Source organism: Dichomitus squalens (assembly GCF_000275845.1).
Source record: "Dichomitus squalens LYAD-421 SS1 unplaced genomic scaffold DICSQscaffold_32, whole genome shotgun sequence".
NCBI lineage: Eukaryota > Fungi > Basidiomycota > Agaricomycetes > Polyporales > Polyporaceae > Dichomitus > Dichomitus squalens.
This window is the reverse complement of record NW_006766914.1, coordinates 17,526-40,254: the sequence shown is the minus strand read 5'-3', so window position 1 is coordinate 40,254 and position 22,729 is coordinate 17,526. Positions and strand designations below refer to the sequence as shown.

The following is a 22,729-nucleotide window of genomic DNA, read 5'->3' as shown; positions in this document are numbered from 1 at the left end:
CTCCCCTGTGTTCTATAAACTTTCCATAACCCCTATAGCAGCGAGTACGAGACCTCACGAACTTGAGTGGAGAGCGTAGGACTCCTGGTTCCCGACTTGTGCCCTTCGAGGGAAATCACTAGAAGCTCCCTATGGGCGATGAGGTTTCTCGCTCAGGCCGCCGCATCTGCGCACCGCCTTGCAACGTCACTTATGAAAGTATATGGCTCATTTAGAGTAGGTTTTGTGGGTTTATAGGAAGATGTTACACATTCTCAGCCAGAGCAGTAGGCAGTCTGCCTCCTGGCTCTTGCCAGCGCATCAAGCGCCGGAAGAGGTTCAGACATCGGCATATCTTCGTAACTCTCATGGGCTTCAATGTCGTTTCGCCGCTCTGATATCTATAAAAAAAGTATTTATAGGTGCTCTTGATACCTTTCCAGTGCGAACTTCGTCAGCAGACACATCATCAACACCATGCAATGCCGACAGAGGCAGTGTTTGAGTAGCATCTAGTTCCAGCTTTCTCGAAGCACCCTTGCCACGCAGCTGTCTGTAGTAGCCTATACGGACCATCAACACCGTCTTTTAGGTGAATTGCTGTCCAAATTCTGTCTCTTCCGTTCTTGAGAGCCTGTCTGTTCGCTCCAGCCTACTTGCTCAAAGTAGCGCTTGTGAGGTCCTTGCAAAGAGCCTTCTACGAACGTCGTGGATCACCCTTGTTCATAATGTTTCAGGCTCTTATGGACCCAGAAGGGTCGAATACCTTGTGGTCTAGGTGTTTGATAGTGCAGGGCGATTTATGGAATTTGTTTCATTTTACGATGCAGAAAGTGCGCGAGCGTCGTTCGGAGTCGGCCGGCATAAATTTCGCAACCAGCTGTAGCAGGGACCAACTTGGATACGAAGACAGCCGTGAGCTTAACCTGTCAAACTTTAACTGAACGCGTGTCCGCTGCTATATGAACCCCAACTTACGGATGTATCTCCCTCGTCGCCCCTCTTATGTCGCACCAGGTCAGCTTGCTACCAGCACCCGTTCTTTCCAGCTCTGCCTAGAAGGGTGGGATGTTTGCCTCGCATGAGCAGAAGTCCTGTCGAGCTCGGCTAGGCGCTCGTCACACAACACTCTGCCCCAAACCCTTGCCTACATTCGAGGCAGGCCGCTTCTGCTCCATACATCGCAAAGAGCTCTCCAGACTAGATGCAGCCTATCACAAAGCATCTGAACGGAAAGAATCACTGCAGGGCGTTGCGATCACAGAGCGATCGCAGATCTCAGGCTTGGAGCTGCCAGGGGACGTGGAGACAGCCAGGGTTGTGACGGTCGAGTATCTGGAGGCCTTGAAAGAGGAGTGTAAGGGGAGGAAGGCGGTCCACGAGAGATTTTTCTGGGACGGTGAGTGAGCCATTCCTTCCTTGGGTGGATCGGAGTGAACACCATGGAGGGTAGATCATCCGAACAATGGGCACCTGGTCCGCATCCGCCTACTCAACAGCCAGCGCAATGTGGTCAAGAGGCTGCTCCGTGAATTAACGAACCATGGCGATCGTCTTCGATCGCGGCCAGATCTCCTGCCTATGGGACGACGGATCGAGGTCCAGCATCGAGGCGTTGCGAATGTCATTGTGCAGGATTGGGTTGATCAGACTTCCCGCCTGAGGCTTCCAAACCGCCAGAGACTTCCACTCGGTGCACTTGAGAGCGAGGTTAGCGTGGTACACCACGATGTGTTGCGGCCAGCGGGATATGCTGTGGCACACACAGCCCCGAAGACATTCCCGGTTGGACCGCCTCCCTCTCCCCATAGGGGCTATATCGACAGCGATGTACCGAGTACGGGCCAACCATGGGCGCGGGAAGAAAGGGAGGATGTTAATCCTCTCGGAGGCTACGCTGGTAACACTGGCAGGCGGGATGGCCGGCCTGAGGGCGCATTCAGCATGGGACGAGTCGTGAAGTTTGGCTTGGTTCGTGTCATCATCGCACACTGCCTGCCTGACCAGTATGCTAAACCAATGATTTCCTAGTTCGCATTTTGCGTGTACACACTGTTCAAGGCTGCCCTCGCTGGAGGGTGCGCGGTTAGGGAAGACGTCAAGGCGTCTAGCCTACCTTTTTTCACGAAAGTATATCAATTCCTGTTTAGATGGCGTGCCCCCAACACACCAGTGTAAGTCCTCATCCCTGAGTGTCCGCAGCTGGCTATAGCGATAACAATCTAGGGCCAAACCCTTTTGGACAAGATTTTGTGATCGACTATCCCTGCCGACAATGCCGACACTCGACCAGCTACCAACGATACCTACGCTTGAACAGCTGCAAAAGATGGCATCTGCACTAAGGCAGCTGCGGGGAAAGGTGCCGGCAGGTGAACAGTTGCCGGAGAACACGTTGGAGAAGATCAAGAAGAAGTGAGCACTTGATCTCGAGACATTGCTCGAGGCCTATCTGACCTCAGAGCCCTGCAGGGTGCTGGAACGTTCTGCTTCCCTTTGGACGTCCGCGTCGCAGCTTGCTTCAGAAGGCGCCGAGGCGGCTGCACCGGTGGTGTCCTCGGTTATCGACAGGACTCTCAGGTCAGAGGAAGTCGCAAAGGGGGCGGAGCAAATTGGTGGATTGTGAGTATTGTTCTATTGTGATGCGGGGATCAATCGTGCTCACGAACTTCCTGTGGCGTTCTTGCCGCAACTCTTGCAGGATGCGTCAGGTTTGGGGTTCTCTGGGGACCGGCCGTCGCTGAATACGCCCAACAATCGGTACCGTTGGGTGACTCATGTCATGTAACAAGGTGCAATATGTTAAAGTACGCGAATTGCCTCCGACTCGGACTAAGAGGTGACAGACGATATCGACTATGACAGATGGCATCAAGTGTTTAGGGAGTCTAGCAGTCCCTTGGTGGATAAGTAGGTTGAAGACCTGAGCAAGAAATAGTACAACGGTGGCAACTTTGATTGATTGCATTCCGCCATCCATCATGGTGTGAAGAGTGTTTGATGCTTCTACTTCATGCGCGTGTATCCTCATCTCCCACACTCTCCTCGGCTCCGACACCTGCACAACATCATCCTCTTCCAATTGCGCTAGGATCGATCGTAATCCCTACTTCTATTGCAATTCAGACGCTCTACTTTGGCTCTACCCCCTCGTCGTTCGTTGGCTGCCTCTCCGCAATCGGAATCTTCTTCCAAGTCGAGGTAATCGTCTGAGGTGATTGATGCCCCGATCGGCCCTACTACTCGCTCAAATATGATGGAGCTGTCGTGAGACGTCATCAACGCTTGCGAGGAGCCCCTGCCGATGGTGCAGAGATTGGCCGACTGTAGGTGCAAGAGAAAGCGTGAAATAAGGAGCGGCGATATGCTGGACGTGCAAGTTGGTGAGCGTTCAAGTCCAAATAGTGAGCGACGCGCATGTGAGTACGAAGAGGCTGAAGGGAAACATGCACATACATGGTCACGAATTGGCCCAAGTCTCCGGCGTCTTCTAAGAAGGGCAAATCAAGCTTGGACAGCGTCAGTAGGTACCAGCATCGGTGTCGCGGACGGTGGGCACTCACCGAGATTTGGGTGAAAGCCAGGTGCAGGACGTTGAGAACGACGAGGATGCTAGACATTCCACGAATGAGGCACTTTACGCTTCCTTTTGATGTGGCTCACAGGAAGTATATAGTCCCTACATGCGACCCTATGAGCGGTATGAAACTATATATGACGTTCAAGTCCACACTCACCGTCAACTAGAAGTACGTTAGATAGGGTAGCTTTGGGGGCACCCGCATGGCGAATAGCAGCGTAGCGTCTGTATAGGGTGACCAACGTCACGCATAGGGCGAGGAAGTCTCCAGCGATGAGACATGAACGGGAAACGATGGTGACTATCGTGCCTATGAGTCGAACAGCAGCTGCTCTGAGGCCTCGAGCTACGTACATCTACCACATGTGAGTACTGTTTAAGTTGAGTGCTTTCAGAGAAGTATGTGAAGTGGTACTTGCATTTTCGCAATGTTCAGGGGCACGTTTTCCACGACGTCACATCCCAGGAGCGGTACGTTCTCACCAGTCAACCCGAAATGAAATACAGCCTGTTACCATGTCAGTACTGACATGAGGCATGTGGGGCAGATGGCCTACTAAGTTGATACCAAGAGGCACGGTGCATAGGACGAAGGCTGCGGAAGACAGGAGCAAGCTTTTACTGAGCGCGTAGACGCGCATGCCTGTAAATGCTGGGGATGCGGATAATGCGAACGCTCATTGGTACATATGCGGGGTTCTCAAAGAGTCGCAACACTTACCTGCTGCCGGTAGGAATAGCACATGAAACATAGCAGAAGTACCCTGGGAACTGATAGCGCAACTAACCAGGGATAGCCGAGGTCAGCGTTCGACAAGTAGAGCACCGATGAATACCTCTCACGTCTGTCGTCATCGAAGTTTAGTCTTTTGTTCGACAGAGGCAAACTTCAGTCGCCGAACACCTCAATAGATGCACGTACCTTGTCTGACATTTTGAGGTCTCCGGATATGCTCCAGAAACAGAGCAAAATTGTCAAGTACTTGTTCAGCCAAAATAATACGGCTGCACCCGTCACCCTCCTCCCCCAAAAACATCGTACGTCGTCTCCGGTGGTCAGAATCGCATCATACGTGAACATCACTGAGGAGTAGATGCGGATGAGCCCCAGATGTATCGCCCCACCCAGGCTTGGTGAATAGTATCCACGTACCTGCTGCGGCCGTAAAGCAATATTCATCCCTAGTTCTGCACGTCAAAGACACGCTCAGCAACCATGTTCAAGATCCACTAGAGATTAAGACAACGTACGCGCTTGCATATTCGGTGATAAGCTGAACGGTTTGTGAAGAAGCCATCGTAAGGGGGAGATAGCCTTGCTGGGGAGAGTCAGCTTGCTGGGGGTGGATTGCAGCAAGGATATGAACATTTATACGGCGCATTCCGAGGGATCAGGGGATCGTGGTGCATGCCTTCTATCGCCGATAACATATTCCCTTGCATCAACTCACATCATGGAGCCTGGCTTCCCGAATTCTTACGTAGCAGCAAGCATCGATACTCAGATGCGTGCTATGTAGGATCCCTTGAGTCAAGAAGTCAGCAAATACACCAATGTGGGACCCCCCTCACTGCTGAACAAACCGTTAGGTAGGTAAGATTCTGGACGCTCACGATTGGGTCGTCTCGGGCATCGGCGATTGCAGTAGCCTGAGATGCTTGGTCTTCTCGAATTTGTCTTCTTTGAAGACAGATGGAAAGTAACAATTTCTCTCTCTTGTCTGAAGACCCACCAGTACTGGGGCGCGGTCTCAATTTCTCAAGCGCACTAGCACGAATCAGGTCTAAACTGGACACGGTACAACATCAATATCAACGAGCCTGCATGCGTGACTGAGAGTAAGGCGCACTCACAACAAATGTGTATGAACTGAAACTTAGGATTTGAGACCAGTCTAAGGGTTTCTATGCATGATTCTCAAAGCGACATGCCATGAACGGCCTACTCAGAGCGACGAACCTACGGTAGTCCTCGTCATGAGGTGGCCCAATGAAGACACTCCGATACGTGATCGAATCACAGCTGGGTGAGAGACAGAGAGAATGCAGCCCCGTACGGAAACCATTTGTATGCCCGTGTGAGACCGACGCGGATGGAACTCACAGACAACCTGGAAGCCTCAATTTCGACTCCCATGTGGCAAGCGTTGTTTGTGCGTATTAGCTCCAGAAACCAACGCCTCTGACGCCCATGCTACTTCGTCCTGTTCCGGCTTTCCCGGAGTTGATCACCCTAAGTACTGTGCTGCTGCTGTCATCTCGTCGCTCTCAGACCTTCAGATTGTTTTCTTCGTTACTTCGATACTATTGTTCCTCCTCACGACATACAGACTGGACTCACTCATTCTCGGGCATTTCCACCACTCGCCGACTGCGCGTGCATTAGTCCAAGAAGTTCGCAGGACCGACGTCATATGAAGAGATGCGGTGAGTGTCATTATCCCTAAACACTGCATTAAGATGCCTATTAGAGGGAAAGAAACAGCGCCGCAGACGACACAGATCTACCATGGTACAAAGGCGAAGTGCGAGACCGTGATATTCGCGACGCCGAAGCATACGAATTCGTGGACCATGAAACGGGCCCCTTGCTGTCGTCACATCCCTTACGAAACAAAACCGCGTATGAAGAGGGTACTAGCATAGACTGGCTGCGAGAAGAGGCCTCGGAACGTGAACGCAAGCGCGCCATCCAATCCCAGCGGGGGCTGCATGGATTGCTGGGGATGGTGTTAGACTCGGCAGGGCTTTGGCTGGTCATCATCTTGGTGGGTGTAGGAGTAGGGGTTTTGGGTGCATGGCTGGACGTTCTGGTGAAATGGTGCGTGCTGCGTATCTCTGCTATAGCTTTGGATATATAGACAGGATCTCGCAGGCTAGGAGACCTACGAGAAGGACGGTGCACGTACGGGTTCTTTTACAATCAAGTCGCATGCTGTAGTGGGCTTGACCGTGAGTGCGGATCATCATGGCACGCATTTTCATCTCACGCAATTGGTAGCCGGTGAGATATGTAATGAGTGGCAGACATGGAGCGAATATTTCCATGTGACTAGCATCTTCGGGCAGTCCCTGCTGCAAGCTACTATCTACATGACGCTGTCGGTGAGTTCTCTCATACGTACCTCTTGTCATTGTGAGTTTCATGAACCGCTGCCAGGTGGCCTTTGCAGGAAGCTCTGCTGTACTCGTTATAATATATGCACCATAGTGAGGAGCAACTGCCCACTACGCAATGCACATAACTGACGTGCGTGCGAAGCGCTTTTCACACAGGAAGTACGTGATATGCGTTATCTTCCCATGACCTTCGCGAGAATACTAACGGCATGTGCAGTTCCCGAAATCAAAGCCGTTCGTTCTTTCATTCCCATGTGACTGCCCAATACCTGTCTCATCTGTCTTTTAATAGATCCTCAGCGGCTACGTGCTTGATCAATTCCTTGGGGCTTGGGTGCTCCTCATCAAGGCCGTCGGCCTCGCGCTTGCTGTTGCTTCCGGGTTATCTCTTGGGAAGGAAGGGCCCCTGGTCCACGTAGCCTGCTGCTGGGCATTCCTGCTCTCCCGTCCATTCCGGCAATATCGGCAAAATGAAGGTCAGAGATCTGCCGCCACTCAGTCTCGAAATCCTCCTGACCATTTGCGCAGCTAGAAAGCGCAAACTGCTCGCGGCGGCCGCCGCCGCGGGCGTATCTGTTGCGTTCGGTAGCCCTCTCGGAGGTGTGCTGTTCGGCTTGGAAGAGCTCGACGCGTTCTCGAACGATAGCGATGTGATGTGGCGTGGCTTCGTGACCTCTGTCATCGCTGCGGTGTCGTTGCAGTACATTGACCCTTTCGGGACGTCGAAGCTGGTCTTGTTTCAGGTGTCGGAGTCAGGAACGACCTGGCGCGGGTTCGAACTAGTGAGGATAAACTGTACTGAATGGATGTTCTCAGTTGACCGTCCTGAGTCGTAGATTCCTTGGATGTTCCTCTCAGTTATCGGGGTTTGTGACTTCGATTCACTGCCATCTTCATGTTTGCTGACAGCCCGCGTGGCATGAATAGGGTCTCCTCGGTTCGCTCTTGATCAAACTCAATGCGGCTGCAGCCGTGTACCGAAGACACAGTCAGCTGCACAACTTTCCGATTGTGGAGGTCGTCGGCTTCACCGCCATCACCGCCGCTACCAGCTACCTACTCGTGTTCCTCCGAGTGCAGTCATCGGAGCTCGTTGCGAACCTCTTTCAAGAGTGCGACCCTACCAAGCCAGACTACCATGGCCTGTGCAAGTACGCTTGAATCTCGCTAGATGTCATCTGTAAGCTGATATTGCCCGTCTCAGCCCCACAGCGATTTGGGCCAACGTGTTCCTCTTGGTCCTGACAGCGTTGGTTAAGATCGCGTTCACAGCGTGGACCTTTGGCATGATGGTATGTCCCCGACTAGACAAGGTATAGCAGCCTTTCATAGCATTTCCCAGGTCCCAGCTGGTATCTTCCTCCCGACGATCGCCATCGGTGCCTGCTTGGGGCGTGCAGTGGGGCTGGTTACGTTCGTATGCTTACTTCCTGCTTGCGTGAGCGTTCTGACGATGTGCGTCAGACAAGGACTGTATCGGGCATATCCGACGGCATGGATATTCTCTTCGTGCCCGCCGGATTCCACAGTACGCTGTATATCGCCAGGCTTCTATGCTGTCATCGGGGCCTCTGCTATGCTCGGTGGAGTCACTAGGATGACGAGTGAGCCCTTCTCTCTCGACTTACTTTCTATCATGCTTATTTGCCGACCGCTCAGTCTCTCTCGTTGTCATCATGTTCGAGGTGAGCCCGCTACGATGTACTCTGCGCACGATATCTATCTAACAATTGTCTCCAAGCTAACCGGCGCCCTCTCGCACGTCTTACCGCTCATGATCTCTGTCATGGTCTCCAAGTGGGTCGCAGACGCGTTTGGCAAGGACGGCATATACACCGTATGGATCGCCATGCGCCAGTACCCCTGGCTCCCTACCCGCGACTTCCGCGACAAAGGCCAGACCGCCGCACATGTCATGAAACCTGTGTCGAACCTATTCGTCATTCACGACGATGGGCATGGATGCTCTGTCAAAGAGCTGAACGAGTTCATCAGCAGACATAGCTTCGGGGGATTCCCGGTTCTGCATGGGGAGCAGCTGCTTGGGATGGTGATGAGGGACAAGCTGCGCGCGTGTTTAGGCGAGTCCAGACCTGTTGCTTTGGCGCTGTCATGCTGACGGGGAGTCAAGTCGGTCCCATCGCGGACGATCCGTCTATGGAGCAGAGGTGCACCTTCCTCCCGCCGAGTCGGACGGGCCAGGGGGACAGTGGGATGGTCAACTTGTCGAACTTGCTCGAGGAAGCAGTCCTGCAGCTGCGCAAGGACGTCCCCCTGGAGCTCGTCGTGAGCATGTTCCAGAAGATGGTGAGTGCTTCTCTTGCGCATGTCATTGGTATGGTCCCATACCAACGCATGATGTACAGAACGTGCGACACATCCTGTTTTCGCAAGAAGGGAAGCTGGTGGGGATGGTCACCAAGACCGACATTGTCTGGTTGCTTACTGCGGAGTCATCGCACGCCGGCGCGCTTGCGGAGAGACACTACTAGACAAACACTGTCGACGTTTTCCTGCAGGGAAAATCGTTGCTTTATTTTTTTTAGGTTCGGACTATGTACAGATAGTAATGGAACGCATCGCCTAATTTGCGGATCTCTAGCGTCGTACTGGGACGTTCGAGGTAGCGACGGCGGAAGTGCGGCTGGCCAAAGGTGAGGTAGACGAAGATCCCGCCTGGGCGGAGGACACTGCGAACGATCGTGAATGTGCTTGTAAGGGATGAGTAAAGCAAAGGAAGTATACCGCAGGACTTCGTCTACCTCCTTGTTACAGTTTTGGACGACCTCTTCTGGCGGATCCTGGCAGCACATGAGTCAGCGCCAGGAGCACGTACATTGCATGAGGCCGACATATACCCAGACATCAGCTTTGGCGGTCATCATGGCGTCCATCGTGCCTGGGGTTAATGAATCACTGGCCGTCAGGGCAGACTGCCAAGTAAGTGGAGCCAAGAACGTGCCCTTGTCTATGGCAACATCGAACGAATTCGCTTCAAATTTCAGGTCGCGTATGTCCATCTCATGCCCTATGTTCCCACGCATTGTATGAGCGTAGAGTGGAATGTGCAGCCGAGGGTTTCGTACACTCCATCTCCGGTGCCGAAATCTCATGCTTATGCTTCATCTTCTCGATGAGGATGCCAGAGTACTACGTGTGCCTCGGATGAGTCATCTGCAGAAGATTGACGAAGAGTTTCTTACGTCGATGTTCACTATGTTCTTGTAGCCATCATTATACATCTGTTCATGTCTCCAGTCAATTTATGCCAGCTTGTGTGCTTCGTAACAGCGGACGTACGTCCTGCGAGAGGGTCGAATTTCCACAACCGAGCATCAAGATCCTTGACGACTTGTTGGGGATAAGCTGCCGCATGATGTCTGCAATACCATCGTATGTCTTGAACCAGTCGAAGGAGGTTTCTTCTGACTCCCTGTCCGAGAAATCTCGGCCATCCTGGCGCTGTAAACAACGAATGTGAAAATACTGCTCACTGTGTATAACGCTGATCCCTGGTAAGCTAGTTGACATGGGTCCTCTACTGGGGCAATTTGCCTGATACTCACCAGTATTCCTTTGTCCCATACTCCTCGTTCTTCCTTGGGAGGACGTCCGCCATATTATCAGAGTGTATGTGGCGAGGAAGAAATCACGGGCCGGGGAACGCGTTCCCGCGGGATCTCCGATCATCCATGTGCGCTTATTGTTGTGCGGGGTAAATAGGTGACACCGTTGCGTGCGCACGCCGGCAAGCACTGTTCCCATCCCCCCGCCCTGCTACTCTCTCCCATCTCCTCCTACCTGCCCCAGATCGAAACAACTACAATGGTGCGCGCGGAAGATCAATGTAGCTAGAATTGAGACTCAAGAAAGTCCAGTCTGCGTATCCGGCTTACGTGATGGGAACCCTGTGCGTTGTCGGTGGAATCACCGGCTTTGTACGCACCAAGAGTATCCCCTCGTTGGTCGCAGGTGTTGGGTGAGTGGAAAAGCAGGCCCTGGCATGAGCAAATGGGGTGTTGAAGACAGTTTCTGCCAGCGTTGGTGTACTCTACCTCTACAGTGCCGACAGCATTCGCAAGGGTACTGCGAACGGTCTCGAGGCTGCTCTCGGTGAGTCTCGTCCAATCTAGTCCCACCATGATCCCAATCAACCGCTCACCTCTCTCATGTGTCTTGCTCTAGGCGCGTCTGCTCTTCTCCTGCTTTCTTCGCTGCCTCGTGCGACCAAGGGCCCAGTGCCCGCCGTCCTTACGGTGACCTCTGCTGCCTCCGCTTATTACTACGGCAAAACTGTGTTGGCTTTGCGGTCCTGAGTTGCAGCTCCGAGTGGCTGTACAATAGTTGTAATGCTTTGATATACCAAGTATTGTTCTGTTACCTCCCTTCTCGAGTGCGCTCGTCGATCACCGCATTATCCTGCATCCAACTTGTTTTCATCTCCATCCTTTCCACTGGCGTCGCGACAGTCACCCCTGTTCGGAGGACTACGTCTGAGCGAGCTGCTTGTAGGTTCACGAGCAGCATGGAGCATGTTGAGGTGCGCTATCCTTGATTTCGTAATGAATTTGACACAGCGCCTATAGGAACGATCTCGGCGGACTTGGTCACGTTCATGGATAGCCATACCAAGGTGATACTGCCTCGCGCTCCGCTATCGGGCCCCAACATGTCTAGGGGAGCCAAGCGCACGCGTACGCTCACACTCATCCCTGAACCTCCGTCATGGATATGTCGGAGTTTGGACGAATCACCGTGTCGCAACTTGCAGTCACTCCATTCCCTCGCAGGGATGGCCTCCGTGCATCTCAACCTTCCACACCTTCGACCTGGGCGTTACATTGTACAGCCACAGGCCTCAATAAAGCAGTTGGAATTCCGCAGAGTGGAACGTTCAACGTTTTTGGGCCTCGATGATCAGTCGAGGTCATGAGCGTATGAGCCCCGCACATCTTTTAGGTACTGCGAACAACAACAATATGCTATTCATGGCTGTCCGAGCGATCGCGCGTTGGGAAGGCGTGGAACCTCCTCTTCTGACTTCTCAGGTTCTCACGTAGGCCCCAACGTGTGCGTCTGTTAGTGATTAATGAGAGTTTAGCGTCGTTGCTCATCACAGTGACTTTGGCTGGTAGGGCTTGAGACATCATTAGTTCTATTCTTTGCGTTAATAGTCCTACCGATAAGACAAGAAGACGGCGGAAGTTGCGAGCATTGGCTCCGCCATGCATAGTGTCAAGCCTCAAGGTTTGAGCGCATAGGCTCCACTAGCCATATCTCAAAACGGTTAGGCTGTCGAAGAGAAGTTCAGAGACTACAGTGAGGAATATAAATGCCGTATCTCGTTCTGCCCAGGACATCCCCTCATCTACTGTAGGACGTTCCCTCCGCTCTCCATTGATCATGTCTCCCTCCGAGACTGCCCAATTCGTCTCCGAATATGCAAGCGTGTATGTTGTTTCCCTTACTCCTATCAAATAGCTATCATTGAGAACCCGCTTCATCACGTAGATACATTGGTAACTACTGCTTTAATGCAGCAGCAGGTACCAGTCGCGACCTACTATCTTATGGTGCTTCTGAAGGCATGTGGCTCACCAATCTGCTGGGTAGTGCTGTTCATGTATGATTCAATCATCACGACCGGAGACGAAGTTCGGAACTTTTGGGGGCGAAAGGTGACGGGCGGGGCCGTTCTATTCTGGCTCAATAAATACATGACTTTGCTTTATATGGTTTGGGACCTTGGGAGCAGCTTGAACAAGTCAGTCGAGGTACGTACGGCTTTACAGCCATTCTAGCTACTCTGTGTCCCCCGCTCATTTGGCCATTTCCTCCGACAGGGGTAAGCGAGGAGCCTCAATCCTCTCTGGCAACATTTCCCGACTAATCTATGCCACACGCATAGCTGCATCATCGACTCAAGGGGCGTTGCTGCTATTGAATTTCTCCTGTTCACTGTCGCGGCAGGTAGAACCGACTGTACCAACTGGTTGAATAGCTGTTGATAGACACCGATTTCCTTAGCTTTCGCTGGCATACGTGTTTATGCTCTTCAGAAAAGCTGGCCGCTGTCCTGCATTACCTTCCTCTTGTCCATGGTGCCTGTTGGAATCAACTTTGTAAAGCCGTTTTCTAACACTGGACTCACATGGACTGACATCTCGGATGAACAGACAGATTTCGCGTTTGGAGAAACAGGCGGGTACGATCCCCCATTTGGATGCATACCCATGAACAACTTACCTCCAAACGTGGTGCAAAAGTCAGTCCTCACTGAGGTGCTTAGCGTACGCTACCCTGATTTAATCTCCCTCGCCTTCTGTAGATGTATGGTTGTCTTTCATACCTGCCTCCGACCTTTGTTTACGTATGATGATGGCAGTCACCATCGCATCTCGGTCGTGCCTAATCGCAGCGGATTTCCTTGTCATTGGTTCGACGTGGTTTGCGCTGTCACGGCGCAACAACATCGGCCAAGGGGTCGTACCCAAGGGCACAATATCTAGCGTGCTTCTGGTTGATGGTAAGTGCCAATTTCCATGGGAATGTAACATTGTATATGCTTACTCAGGTGCCTTAGGCACTATTTATTTCATGTGAGCCACGCGCTGTTGAACGGTGGGCCAAAGCTCATAGGGATCATCAAGCTTCCTTGCTATCCTCAACTCTCTCCACCTGACATTCACCATGCTCTCGGTGAGCACCCTTGCAATTTCATTGTTGCTAAGATGCTCAACTCAGGACAGCTCGATGTAGCTTATCTACAGAGAACCAGCGACTTCGGTCAATTCACAACGCCGTATGTGGCTTAAGTCAATGTTATACTCAAGCTCAGATATAGCTGACCCTCCCGTATCTTGAACATCGCAACTCCGAACATTTAGGGTGACCGCCCTCCTGATTTCACGCTTTCTCCTACACCTGCAGGAGGCCAGCCTTCGAGCTGTCGGTATGGCCTCTTCGCAAGCATTGACTACGTCGGACACCGGCTCTGTGATATTTGAGCGAGTTGTTGGATCATTAGGGGCCTCTATCGCTCCCGATGAGTATCCTTGGCAGGGAGACGACGTCGATGACGAACTCATGGGGGAATGAGACGATCATCGTTTTCGGGCAGCAAAGGACCAATCCAAGGAGCTTAAGTTTCCATCGATGCTACTTTGGAAGTACAACCCATCGCCTTTTCCTCGTACGCTGGATCGTATGGCATGTCCGGTCCTAGGTTCTGTATATATGTGTGTGACTTGTATAGTAGCAATCCGCCTTCAAACAAAGTCGCTGGCGCGCTGGGATTGGCTATTGGAAAGTCTCATGCTCCCATGGCCGCATTGATGCTGGATATGTTCTTCAGTCACCTGCGTCACAGCCCCACGAGGTATAAACTACAGCCGTATTACATCCTATTTCATCCGGCACTAGAATCAGAGAACCAGATGTTGAGCGTTGGTTTGATGGCAGTAGTTCATGGGCTTCCAGAAGCATCAGTAACCTTGCAACATTCTCAGCGACTCCAATCTCAGCCCTGCTTACCACCAACATCCAGCTACCTCCCGCATCAGGCTCAAACTGTCTCCTATAACACTGACCGATCGAAACGTAGGGACGATCATTCTCAATGCCTCATGCCTAACCTTCACGATGCGCTCGGTGGCCTTGTGCCGGTTGCGATCCACGCCTCAGTATTGACACATTACGACTCGATATTACCGCCTTGGACAGTGCCAGCTACATGACTGTTAAACATATGCAATGGATTCTTGACGGTGGCAAACATCTAGGTTGTCCGCCGTCCTTGTGTCGCGCTTTCTCTTACACCTCCAGTCAGCCAATATTCGAGCTATCGGCATAGAGTCTTCCTAATATTGGGCAGTGTCTCGTGGCGGTAGTAGCGTCGGTGGGAGCGTCGGTAATGGGGCCAGGTAAGCGTCGTAGGCAGGGGGGCTTGGAGAGAAGCGAACATGCATGCGGAGAACATGGCGGGGGACAGCGGCTAGAGGCATCTAGAGGAGATGATTGAAGCTTGGAGAAACTGCAAGGGGATTTAAGTAGTTTGTGCGAGATAACAGTCAGGCTAGGAGAACATGGACCACACAGTGAAATCTACCGCCTTCGGAGTCGTAGTCGTTGTTTGTAGATACTAGGATCGGAAGCCGATGGCGGCTTTGACGCTCATCTACGTTCGGAAGTGCTCCAGGTCGGCTGGCCTTGTCTCTGGAACCTCACTGCACCGGCTGCCTCCCTCTGAGAAAACTGTGTGCTCGCCCTCACTTCTGGGCTACATGCTTGCTCGTGCAGCTCGAACTGTAGTGCGAAGATGCGGATCTCGAACTCCGACCAGAATCGTGTCCCCGGTGTCCTTCACCACCTCGGCTGCCCTACAAAAGAAAGCGGAAAGGCCGGAGGAGACGATTAACTACAACGACAGGGTATCCTTCTCCGATACCCCTGATTCTGAGCATGTGAACTACCAGCGTGTCACTGCCAACGACCTCGAGCGGGAGCGGCATCCGCCGCGACGCGTGAAGATGCTCGTGCGCGACTTCATCGAGGACTCGCTTTACAACCCCAACTATGGCTACTTCTCGAAGCAGGTCAACATCTTCACATCAACAGAGCCTATAGACTTGAAAGCTCTGCGTAATATGACGGACTTCGAGGCGGAAATCACGAAGCGGTATGCAGCGTACGGAGAGGACGGAGATGGGCCAGGGACGCAGCTGTGGCATACCCCTACCGAGTTGTTGAAGGTCAGTCTCCGTCACTTGCATTGCAATTGGCGACCTGATGTCTCAGACCGGAAGCCATGGTACGGAAGGGCCATCGCTCAATGCCTCGTGTCGGAGTATCTCCTGAAGTATTTCCCCTACGAGGACTTCGTCATATATGAGATCGGGGCAGGGAACGGTACACTCGCACGGGACATTCTCGACTACCTCCGAGAAGATTATCCAGACGTCTATGAGCGGACACGTTACAACATCATAGAGATTAGCGAGAGCCTTGCCTCCCTACAGAGAGAAAAGCTCTGCGAGTCGCATCCTTGCGTGACGGTTCACAACAAGAGTATCTTCCGCTGGGATACTCGAGAACCTGCCCCGTGTTACTTTCTTGCAATGGAAGTCATCGTGAGTAATCCTCTTGTTGTCTCCAGTCAACTTTGCCAGATCATCGTCTAGGATAACTTCGCCCACGACCTAATACGTTACGACCTCCGCACGCTGGAGCCATACCAAGGCATTGTTACGATCGACAAGAAAGGCGATTTTAGCTCATACTACACCAAAGTTACGGATCCTCTCATCAGTTCTTTCCTCGCTCTGCGTCGCTATCTAAACCATCCACCGCCAATTTCACGTCTGCTCAAGCTCTCATCCACGTTCCGTACGTTCTACACTAATCTCCCCTTCGCCCCCAACCTCTCCGCCCCCGAGTATATCCCCACTCGCCTTCTCACCCTTCTCCGCACCCTCCGCCGCAACTTCCCTCGCCATCGTCTCCTCCTCTCCGACTTCTCCTCGCTCCCGGACACGATCCCAGGTGTGAACGCCCCAGTCGTGCAGACGCGGTATCAGAACACGACCGTCCCATGCGAGACGCTCTTCGTCCGGCAAGGGTACTTCGACATCTTCTTCCCGACAAACTTTGAGAACCTGCGCGACATGTACGAGCACATCCTCGCGCAGCCGCTGCCGCTCACGGAGAGCGCGAATCAGTTCCCGCGCGTGACGCCGCTGAGCATGACCGCGTCGCCACTTGCGGAGGGGAACAGCTTCTTCTCGTCGTACCACCCGAAAACGCGGCGGCCGCCCGTGGACGGAGTCGCGTCGAGCAGCGGGCTGCCGGTGGGCGAGCGGAAGAGCCAGGTGTATACGCACCAGGAGTTCATGGAGACGTATGCGGATTTGAAGCGGACGAGGTTGAGGAGCGGGGAGAACCCGTTGGTAGATACCTACAAAAATGTCAAGTTTCTGTTTTGAGTGTTTGTGCTGCGTATCCTACCTGCGTCCGAGGCACGCAGAGAGTGTGGTGTTGGCCGGACCTTAAACCATACTTCTATGTACTCGTCGACGAGACCTGCATGCTGCCCCCGTCCACGTGGTGAGTCCTTCAGCTTGAAGCTATGTAGCGCTGCGCTACAAGTTGCTAGCCGCACTGATGGCTGCCGCCGGTTGTTGCAGCCCGGTGATCAAGGTGAATAAGATGCGGCGCACAATCCGCTTGAACACAACAGATCACTCACTCCTCGTGGCTCCCCGTTCCTGAGAACTAAGTATGGATTGTATCTGGATTACTTACACTGACTTGTTATATGAGCGTGTTTTCTAGGATACCAGCTGTTTCGCATGTCTTCGCGCGCCCATCGAAATCGCCGCAGAGCTCCACTCGTTCCAGGACGATGTGAGAACCGGGTCTACTTACACGGGCCGCAGGTCGTCGAACGACAAATAGCCGGCGGCCACAAGCGACCACAAGGCAGATCACCCTAACAACAGCGATCAGGTACCTACGCGCTTCTCGAACCCCCGCCGGTCCGTCGATACATAAACGCGGAGAGCTCGCGTCTGCAGGCCTCACAATCCCTCGCCCGTTCCCTCCCTGTCTGTTCCTCTGACCGGTTCAGCTTCGCTCAAGCAGCGCTGCTCTTTGCTTATTCATTTTCATTAACTTGATTGAGCTGCTGCTTTTGCCGTCTGCGACGGTCTTTGGAATACATCCGCCCACCCTCCTTGCCAGCTTTCAACAAAACCGACCCTCAGTCTCGTGTAATCACAATGCACTTCGCGACCATCTTCTACGTGTTTGCTATGCTCTTTGTGTGCGCCTTCGCTGCGCCCCTCCAGGTCCGCCAGGAGACGGTGTCCAACGTCGTCTGCACGAGCAAGACGTGAGTCATTCTTTTGAGCGCTGCTTCTCATTTGTGTAACATCCGTGCTCACAAACGCATAATCTATTCGCAGTGCGCTTGACTTCCACACTTCGAACGTCGCCCTGCTGCAGATCTGCGGTGGCATCGCCGGCTCGATCGAGAAGTGCGAGGGCTCACCCACGTCCACCGTCGGCAAGTCGGGCAACGTCCAGTTCACCATCAAGCCTGTCGTGAAGGGCGATACCATCAACATCTCCAAGGGTCGCTGGGAACGTGAGTGCTTTTCTTTTCTCCATCTGTTTCAACGCGTGTGGGGTGGGACGAGTGCTGATGCGATGGTCCTGTGCACAGAGGGTATCAAGGCCGCGTTCGCCGTGTGCGGCCAGAACATCCCCTTCACCGCTACCTTCACGGGCGGCGCGACGAAGGGCGATGTCAACGTTACCTACGGCTCAGCGTAATATGTTGGCGGTTAGCGGTTTCTATGGTTAGGAAGTCACTACGTTTTGGATGTACAGTCGGAATGTCACTTTCTTTTGGGAATGTCAACCGGGTTTCGTCTCATCGCTTCGCTTGTGGGCTGTTGTTCTCGGCCTATGCCTCGGTCTTTCCAAATGATTTGTAGGGTGTCTCGTTGCGACTGCCTTGAATGGAGTAACAGATCCTTGCGTCATCGAGCCGGACTCGGACGGTCCGGAGGCCGATGCTCGTAGATATGTAGACGCCAAGCTTAGATTTCGAGTCTTCTCGACTGGTCTTGCTCCTTGACTCCCTCTCACCGCTCGTCGCCCCTTAGGCCCTCTTGGTTTCCCCTCATTGCGTTAAAGACCACGCCGAACCATGGAACGAATAGATCGTCTTGTGCGCACATGGATCGCCTCAGAGCAGGAGCAGGAGATCGAGGACACAGTATCGGGTACGTGCGCTCAGCGTGCAGCCACATCGCGCACTTGACCGACGCTTCATAGAGATTGCACAGGGAAACGCCACGCTCCTACATATAGTGAAGTCTCTTGGTGACTTTCTGACGTCTGAGGAGGATGACCTACGGACGAAGGGTAAGGATCCCTACCCCTTGTTCACACTTTCGTTCACATACGGCAATGTTAGGCGTCGAATTCCTCTCACTCGTCCTGAGCCGGTGTCCACATGAGAAGCTCAACCGCCAGTCGGGTGCGCACTTCTTGCGCTCCTTGGCCATGCAACCTTTCTGATTCATTCCCGGCAAGTCCGAACACTGGTCACGTTCTATTGTGGGAAGCTCGAAGACACCGAGACCATCATTCCTGCCCTGAAGGGACTGAACACCCTCAGCAAGCTACCGCTGTTTGCGTCAAGCGACGCTGTAGAAGTAGCGAACGCGTAAGGACGCATACATGTTATATAACGTCCATACGCCCATAAGACCTCTTAGTCTCTTCCAGCATGTCAAGATGCGGGTGCTGGTGCATTCGCAGCGCTTCGTTGTGTACAGCATCATAGACAACTTGGTCGCCCATCACCGAGAGGGTACGTTGTTTGTATGCGCTGAGTTCTCGGCTTCAAATGACACGCGGACAGCTATGAAGAATATGGGAGACGAGTTCCTCCGCGGATACATCGGTCTGGCCGAGGGCGAGAAAGACCCACGAAATCTCATGATGGCCTTCGCGATAGACAAGGTGCTATTGATTGAGTTCGACTCGGCGAAGTACATCGAGGTAAGCTTCAGGGACCGCTCTCTTATCCGCCTTGCTAATCCGACGCCCACAGGACTTCTTCGGTATCACCTTCTGCTACTTCCCGATCACGTTCCGACCACCGCCTAATGATCCCTATGGCATCACTACCGAAGACCTGAGATCTGCACTCCGGTCAGTATCAGCCTCTTCAGCTTGCAGTCGCATATGCTGAACTATACGCAGTTCATGTTTACATGCTACCTCGTTGTTTGGAAAGCTAGCGGTCCCTCTCTTCCTAGAGAAGTTGAACGCCGGATCACCCGCCACCAAGGTATGACCTCCGCCGTAACAATAGAGCGTCGGAATGCTGAAATTGTACTCAATCCCAGAAAGATACACTTGACACCCTTGACGTCTGCCTTCCCGTCTATGGCGCGGGAGTCGCAAGAGAGTTTGCGCGTAAATTGTGGAATGCGCTGAAACTTGAGGTAGCATCTACAATGTGATGGTATAATTGGGATCCTATCTCGTTCTAATCCGGTGCGCACAGATCTTCCAGCCGACAGATCCGGTGACAGAAGAGAAAGCCTTGAAGACGTTCCAGGTTCTGATCCAAACCATCTACGCTGCGAGTCCTGAAGACAAGGGAACCGAGAACGAAATCGTAGGTCTGGCCAAGGACGCTTGCGACGAATGCATGGAGATCCTGCGCGAGCCCGAGAAGAGTCAGGCGAAGCATGCAATCAAGGTCCTGTGCGCCTTCATGTCCACGACCCGTACGTTCACTTCCTCCGTCTATGTAACCCGTCCTTTGGGTGTTGATGGTAGTCTATAGCGTCTGTTTCACGATACACTCTTGCCAGAGCCGTGCCGCACTTCGTCAAGCTGTTCCTTAACCCGGATGAGCTGCCCAATCGTGCGCCGACTCTGCGCCTACTAGCGGATTTGATCGAAGCAGCGCGGCAGTCTATGTCACAGGATCCCGAGGTCCTTCCCGACGACGGAAACGTGCCACTGCTCCCGTATAAGGACGAAGTACTCGGTATCTTGACCGTGGGGCTGAAGATGCCTGCGTCCGCCTACCCCGCGATTGATGCCTTGAAGAGTATGGTTCTCACCCCCGGCCTACTGACTCACGAAGAGCTCGGATTCATCGTGCATAACGTCGACGAGGTCCTGCAGAAGGACGAAGAAGAAAGCGACCTGAGCGACGTCTCGCTTGACCTCCTCTCCACCATCTCTTCGTTCGCGCCGTCGCACGTCTCTGGAAACACGCTCCCCATGCTCTTCACCGCCCTCCCGGATCGCGCGCCTCCCCGTGACGCGGAAGCGGAGCGCGTCAAGTATTGGCGCACACTGGCGGCCCTCAGGAAGCTCTGTACGCAGCCGGACCTGTTCGAAACGCTTGTCGTGCGGTTCTCCACCAAGCTCGACTTGATCTGCGTTCCCTCCTCTCCCATAGCGGAAGGGGAGGATCGCGAGCCTTCTGCGGCGTACGCGCACTCTATTCTGAAGACACTTGCGGATGTCCTGTCCATAAAGATAGAGAAGGGACATACGGATGTCGTCAAGTACGTCGACCGGCTGGTACCGCGGCTATACAACTTGTTCATCTACTCGGCGCTGGCGAGTGAAGAGAGGCCGATGGTCGCGCCGGATCCGAGGTTGCTTGCTGTTGCGGCGCAGATCATCACGCTAGTCACACAGTCGCTGAACGCTTCGTACGTGTCTGATCTGTATGGCTTTTGACCATGCACGAATGCTGACGGGATACACGCGTCGTAGGAGGCAGGAGACCTTTGTCAAAGCCGTATTCGCCGCGTACCTTGAAGGTGACGTCTCTCATCTCGTAGATGGCGTGCAGAAGATTCCTGCCGACAAAACATTTAGGCCGTTTGAGGTGCGCACCTTATCGTCTGGACGAAGGTCCTATCGTTGACTTGGGGGCGTGTGAATCGTGCGGCTAGCCTTCAGCTCCGACCTCTCAGAGAAACCTTTTGGTGCTCTTGTCGGCAGCAGTCGTGCCTCTCTACAAGGAGGTGACGCTGCCCGTGCCGGACGAGACCAAGTTCCTGGACAATTTGCTGCAGTGGATTCCTGTGCACGCGGAGAATGCTCCGCAAAGAGAGGCCCTTATCCACTTGATCGCCGCGGTGGTGAACAGACATGCGGACAGTGCGTCTACCTCCTTTTGGCTACCGCATATATATCTCATCGCGACGCACAGAACTGGACGATTTCCTTACGTCTAATGTGCATGTGTTTTGGTTGTCGCATATCGCTGACTCGTCGGTCTCATCCGATTCGCGGAAGAATGCCATAGTCGTATTCAAATGGGTAAGCTCGCGCCGATGCGGTCTTTGTTTAGGACCACACTTGACGCAGTTTGGTTTAGATCACGAAAGCACTGCTTGTCCGTGGATACGTAGACGCGACGAAGAACGTAGATCGGCTGTTGGAGCTCTTCGATGACGAGTGCGTCAGCTGGGATGCGGCTCGCGCGATCGGCAGAATTCCAGGGACCGATAAAGTCTTAACCAAAAGAAACCATGCGGTCATCAAGGTAACGAATCTGGGTACAAGGCTACATGAAGCCCTCATTCAACCTAGTCGCGATCTAGATTCTGTACGCGCAGAAATACACCAATTCGGTCCTCCCACGCATCATCGAAGGCGCAAAGACGTCACGTATGTCGAACAATGTCGAGTGGGATTGTCCAAGTATCTGACGGGATCCTCAGAATCGTCACGGCAGAACGCTTATCTCGTCGCACTTGCTGCGCTCATCAAGAGCGTGCCAAAGTCCACGTACGCGGACCAGATGCCCTCCGTGAGTCTCGCGCAGGTCGTTCTCGTCAGTGGCGATTGTTAACCAAGGCGCGTTGCAGCTTATGCCTCTGCTGTTGAGGGGCCTCGAGCTCCCCGACAACGAGATCCGGGCAGGCGTGATTGAGACACTTCAGGCGGCCGCGACGTCAGATGACAAGGAGAACAACATCGTCACTGAGCATGCTGCGAGCCTAGTATCTACGATGCTCAAGAACAGCTTGGTATCGCAGATGCCCTCTGTGGTCAGTCACTACGAACCTGGAGTCCCGCACTGTACAAGAGATGCTCACCCTCGTTTCACTTCCACTGATGCAGAAGGTTCGCGTGGCCGCGCTGCGATATCTCGCGACGCTACCGAGCGTTGTAAGATACGACGTGCTCCACCCACAGAAGGCGACCGTAATCAGGGAGTTGGCCAAGGCTTTGGACGACCCGAAGCGTGCGGTGAGAAGGGAGGCTGTAACAGCACGGTAAGCTTCCTGTCTTTGTTGCGTGCTATGCTAGTGCTCACATTCGCCCTTCGCGCAGAACAAACTGGCAAGCGGCCATGCATCTCACCGCCTAATTTTCATGCTAACTGTGGTGCTCCATACAGGTTCAAGTTCACAGGCTAGTTGGCTCTCGCGGCGTATGGCATACAAGGGTATGTATAGCGATTGCAGTTTATAATCTATGTAGAACGATTTCAGC

The 22,729-nt window shown here is 53.2% G+C and overlaps 6 protein-coding genes across 6 annotated transcripts; 5 read left to right on the top strand and 1 right to left on the bottom strand.

Annotated features, from left to right (window-relative positions):
* Positions 1 to 2,254: 2,254 nt before the first annotated feature.
* On the top strand, positions 2,255 to 2,723 carry DICSQDRAFT_172354 (uncharacterized protein; the record flags this gene model as incomplete). Its single annotated transcript, XM_007368092.1, has 3 exons — positions 2,255 to 2,394; positions 2,452 to 2,601; positions 2,681 to 2,723. The coding sequence occupies 3 exons, from the start codon at positions 2,255 to 2,257 to the stop codon at positions 2,721 to 2,723; spliced, it is 333 nt and encodes a 110-aa protein (XP_007368154.1).
* A 3,314-nt stretch (positions 2,724 to 6,037) lies between these two features.
* DICSQDRAFT_89724 (uncharacterized protein) lies at positions 6,038 to 9,221 on the top strand. The gene is made up of 17 exons (XM_007368091.1): positions 6,038 to 6,380; positions 6,435 to 6,511; positions 6,561 to 6,664; positions 6,720 to 6,769; positions 6,822 to 6,838; positions 6,897 to 6,913; positions 6,972 to 7,155; positions 7,208 to 7,461; positions 7,516 to 7,545; positions 7,607 to 7,830; positions 7,884 to 7,971; positions 8,022 to 8,092; positions 8,144 to 8,283; positions 8,339 to 8,364; positions 8,421 to 8,760; positions 8,811 to 8,986; positions 9,046 to 9,221. The coding sequence occupies exons 1-17, from the start codon at positions 6,286 to 6,288 to the stop codon at positions 9,169 to 9,171; spliced, it is 2,019 nt and encodes a 672-aa protein (XP_007368153.1). The 5' UTR covers positions 6,038 to 6,285; the 3' UTR covers positions 9,172 to 9,221.
* DICSQDRAFT_138779 (S-adenosyl-L-methionine-dependent methyltransferase) lies at positions 9,207 to 10,671 on the bottom strand. The gene is made up of 9 exons (XM_007368090.1): positions 10,246 to 10,671; positions 10,174 to 10,191; positions 9,980 to 10,112; positions 9,883 to 9,921; positions 9,766 to 9,829; positions 9,642 to 9,707; positions 9,538 to 9,578; positions 9,425 to 9,480; positions 9,207 to 9,369 (listed from the first exon to the last, which is right to left on the bottom strand). The coding sequence occupies exons 1-9, from the start codon at positions 10,296 to 10,298 to the stop codon at positions 9,222 to 9,224; spliced, it is 618 nt and encodes a 205-aa protein (XP_007368152.1). The 5' UTR covers positions 10,299 to 10,671; the 3' UTR covers positions 9,207 to 9,221.
* A 2,386-nt stretch (positions 10,672 to 13,057) lies between these two features.
* On the top strand, positions 13,058 to 16,918 carry DICSQDRAFT_182131 (uncharacterized protein; the record flags this gene model as incomplete). The annotated part of the gene is made up of 7 exons (XM_007368089.1): positions 13,058 to 13,205; positions 13,263 to 13,278; positions 13,330 to 13,378; positions 13,429 to 13,481; positions 15,021 to 15,429; positions 15,484 to 15,807; positions 15,859 to 16,918. The coding sequence occupies 7 exons, from the start codon at positions 13,058 to 13,060 to the stop codon at positions 16,657 to 16,659; spliced, it is 1,800 nt and encodes a 599-aa protein (XP_007368151.1). The 3' UTR covers positions 16,660 to 16,918.
* A 337-nt stretch (positions 16,919 to 17,255) lies between these two features.
* Positions 17,256 to 18,103, top strand: DICSQDRAFT_109231 (uncharacterized protein). The gene is made up of 3 exons (XM_007368088.1): positions 17,256 to 17,567; positions 17,641 to 17,822; positions 17,901 to 18,103. Exons 1-3 carry the CDS (start codon positions 17,455 to 17,457, stop codon positions 18,008 to 18,010), a joined length of 405 nt encoding a protein of 134 aa, XP_007368150.1. The 5' UTR covers positions 17,256 to 17,454; the 3' UTR covers positions 18,011 to 18,103.
* A 286-nt stretch (positions 18,104 to 18,389) lies between these two features.
* Positions 18,390 to 22,653, top strand: DICSQDRAFT_148678 (ARM repeat-containing protein; the record flags this gene model as incomplete). The annotated part of the gene is made up of 20 exons (XM_007368087.1): positions 18,390 to 18,465; positions 18,518 to 18,607; positions 18,660 to 18,722; positions 18,779 to 18,911; positions 18,964 to 19,058; positions 19,110 to 19,249; positions 19,302 to 19,402; positions 19,454 to 19,541; positions 19,600 to 19,698; positions 19,761 to 19,986; positions 20,046 to 20,931; positions 20,996 to 21,110; positions 21,178 to 21,385; positions 21,438 to 21,547; positions 21,606 to 21,773; positions 21,832 to 21,898; positions 21,952 to 22,040; positions 22,099 to 22,281; positions 22,355 to 22,509; positions 22,635 to 22,653. The coding sequence occupies 20 exons, from the start codon at positions 18,390 to 18,392 to the stop codon at positions 22,651 to 22,653; spliced, it is 3,111 nt and encodes a 1,036-aa protein (XP_007368149.1).
* Positions 22,654 to 22,729: the final 76 nt, after the last annotated feature.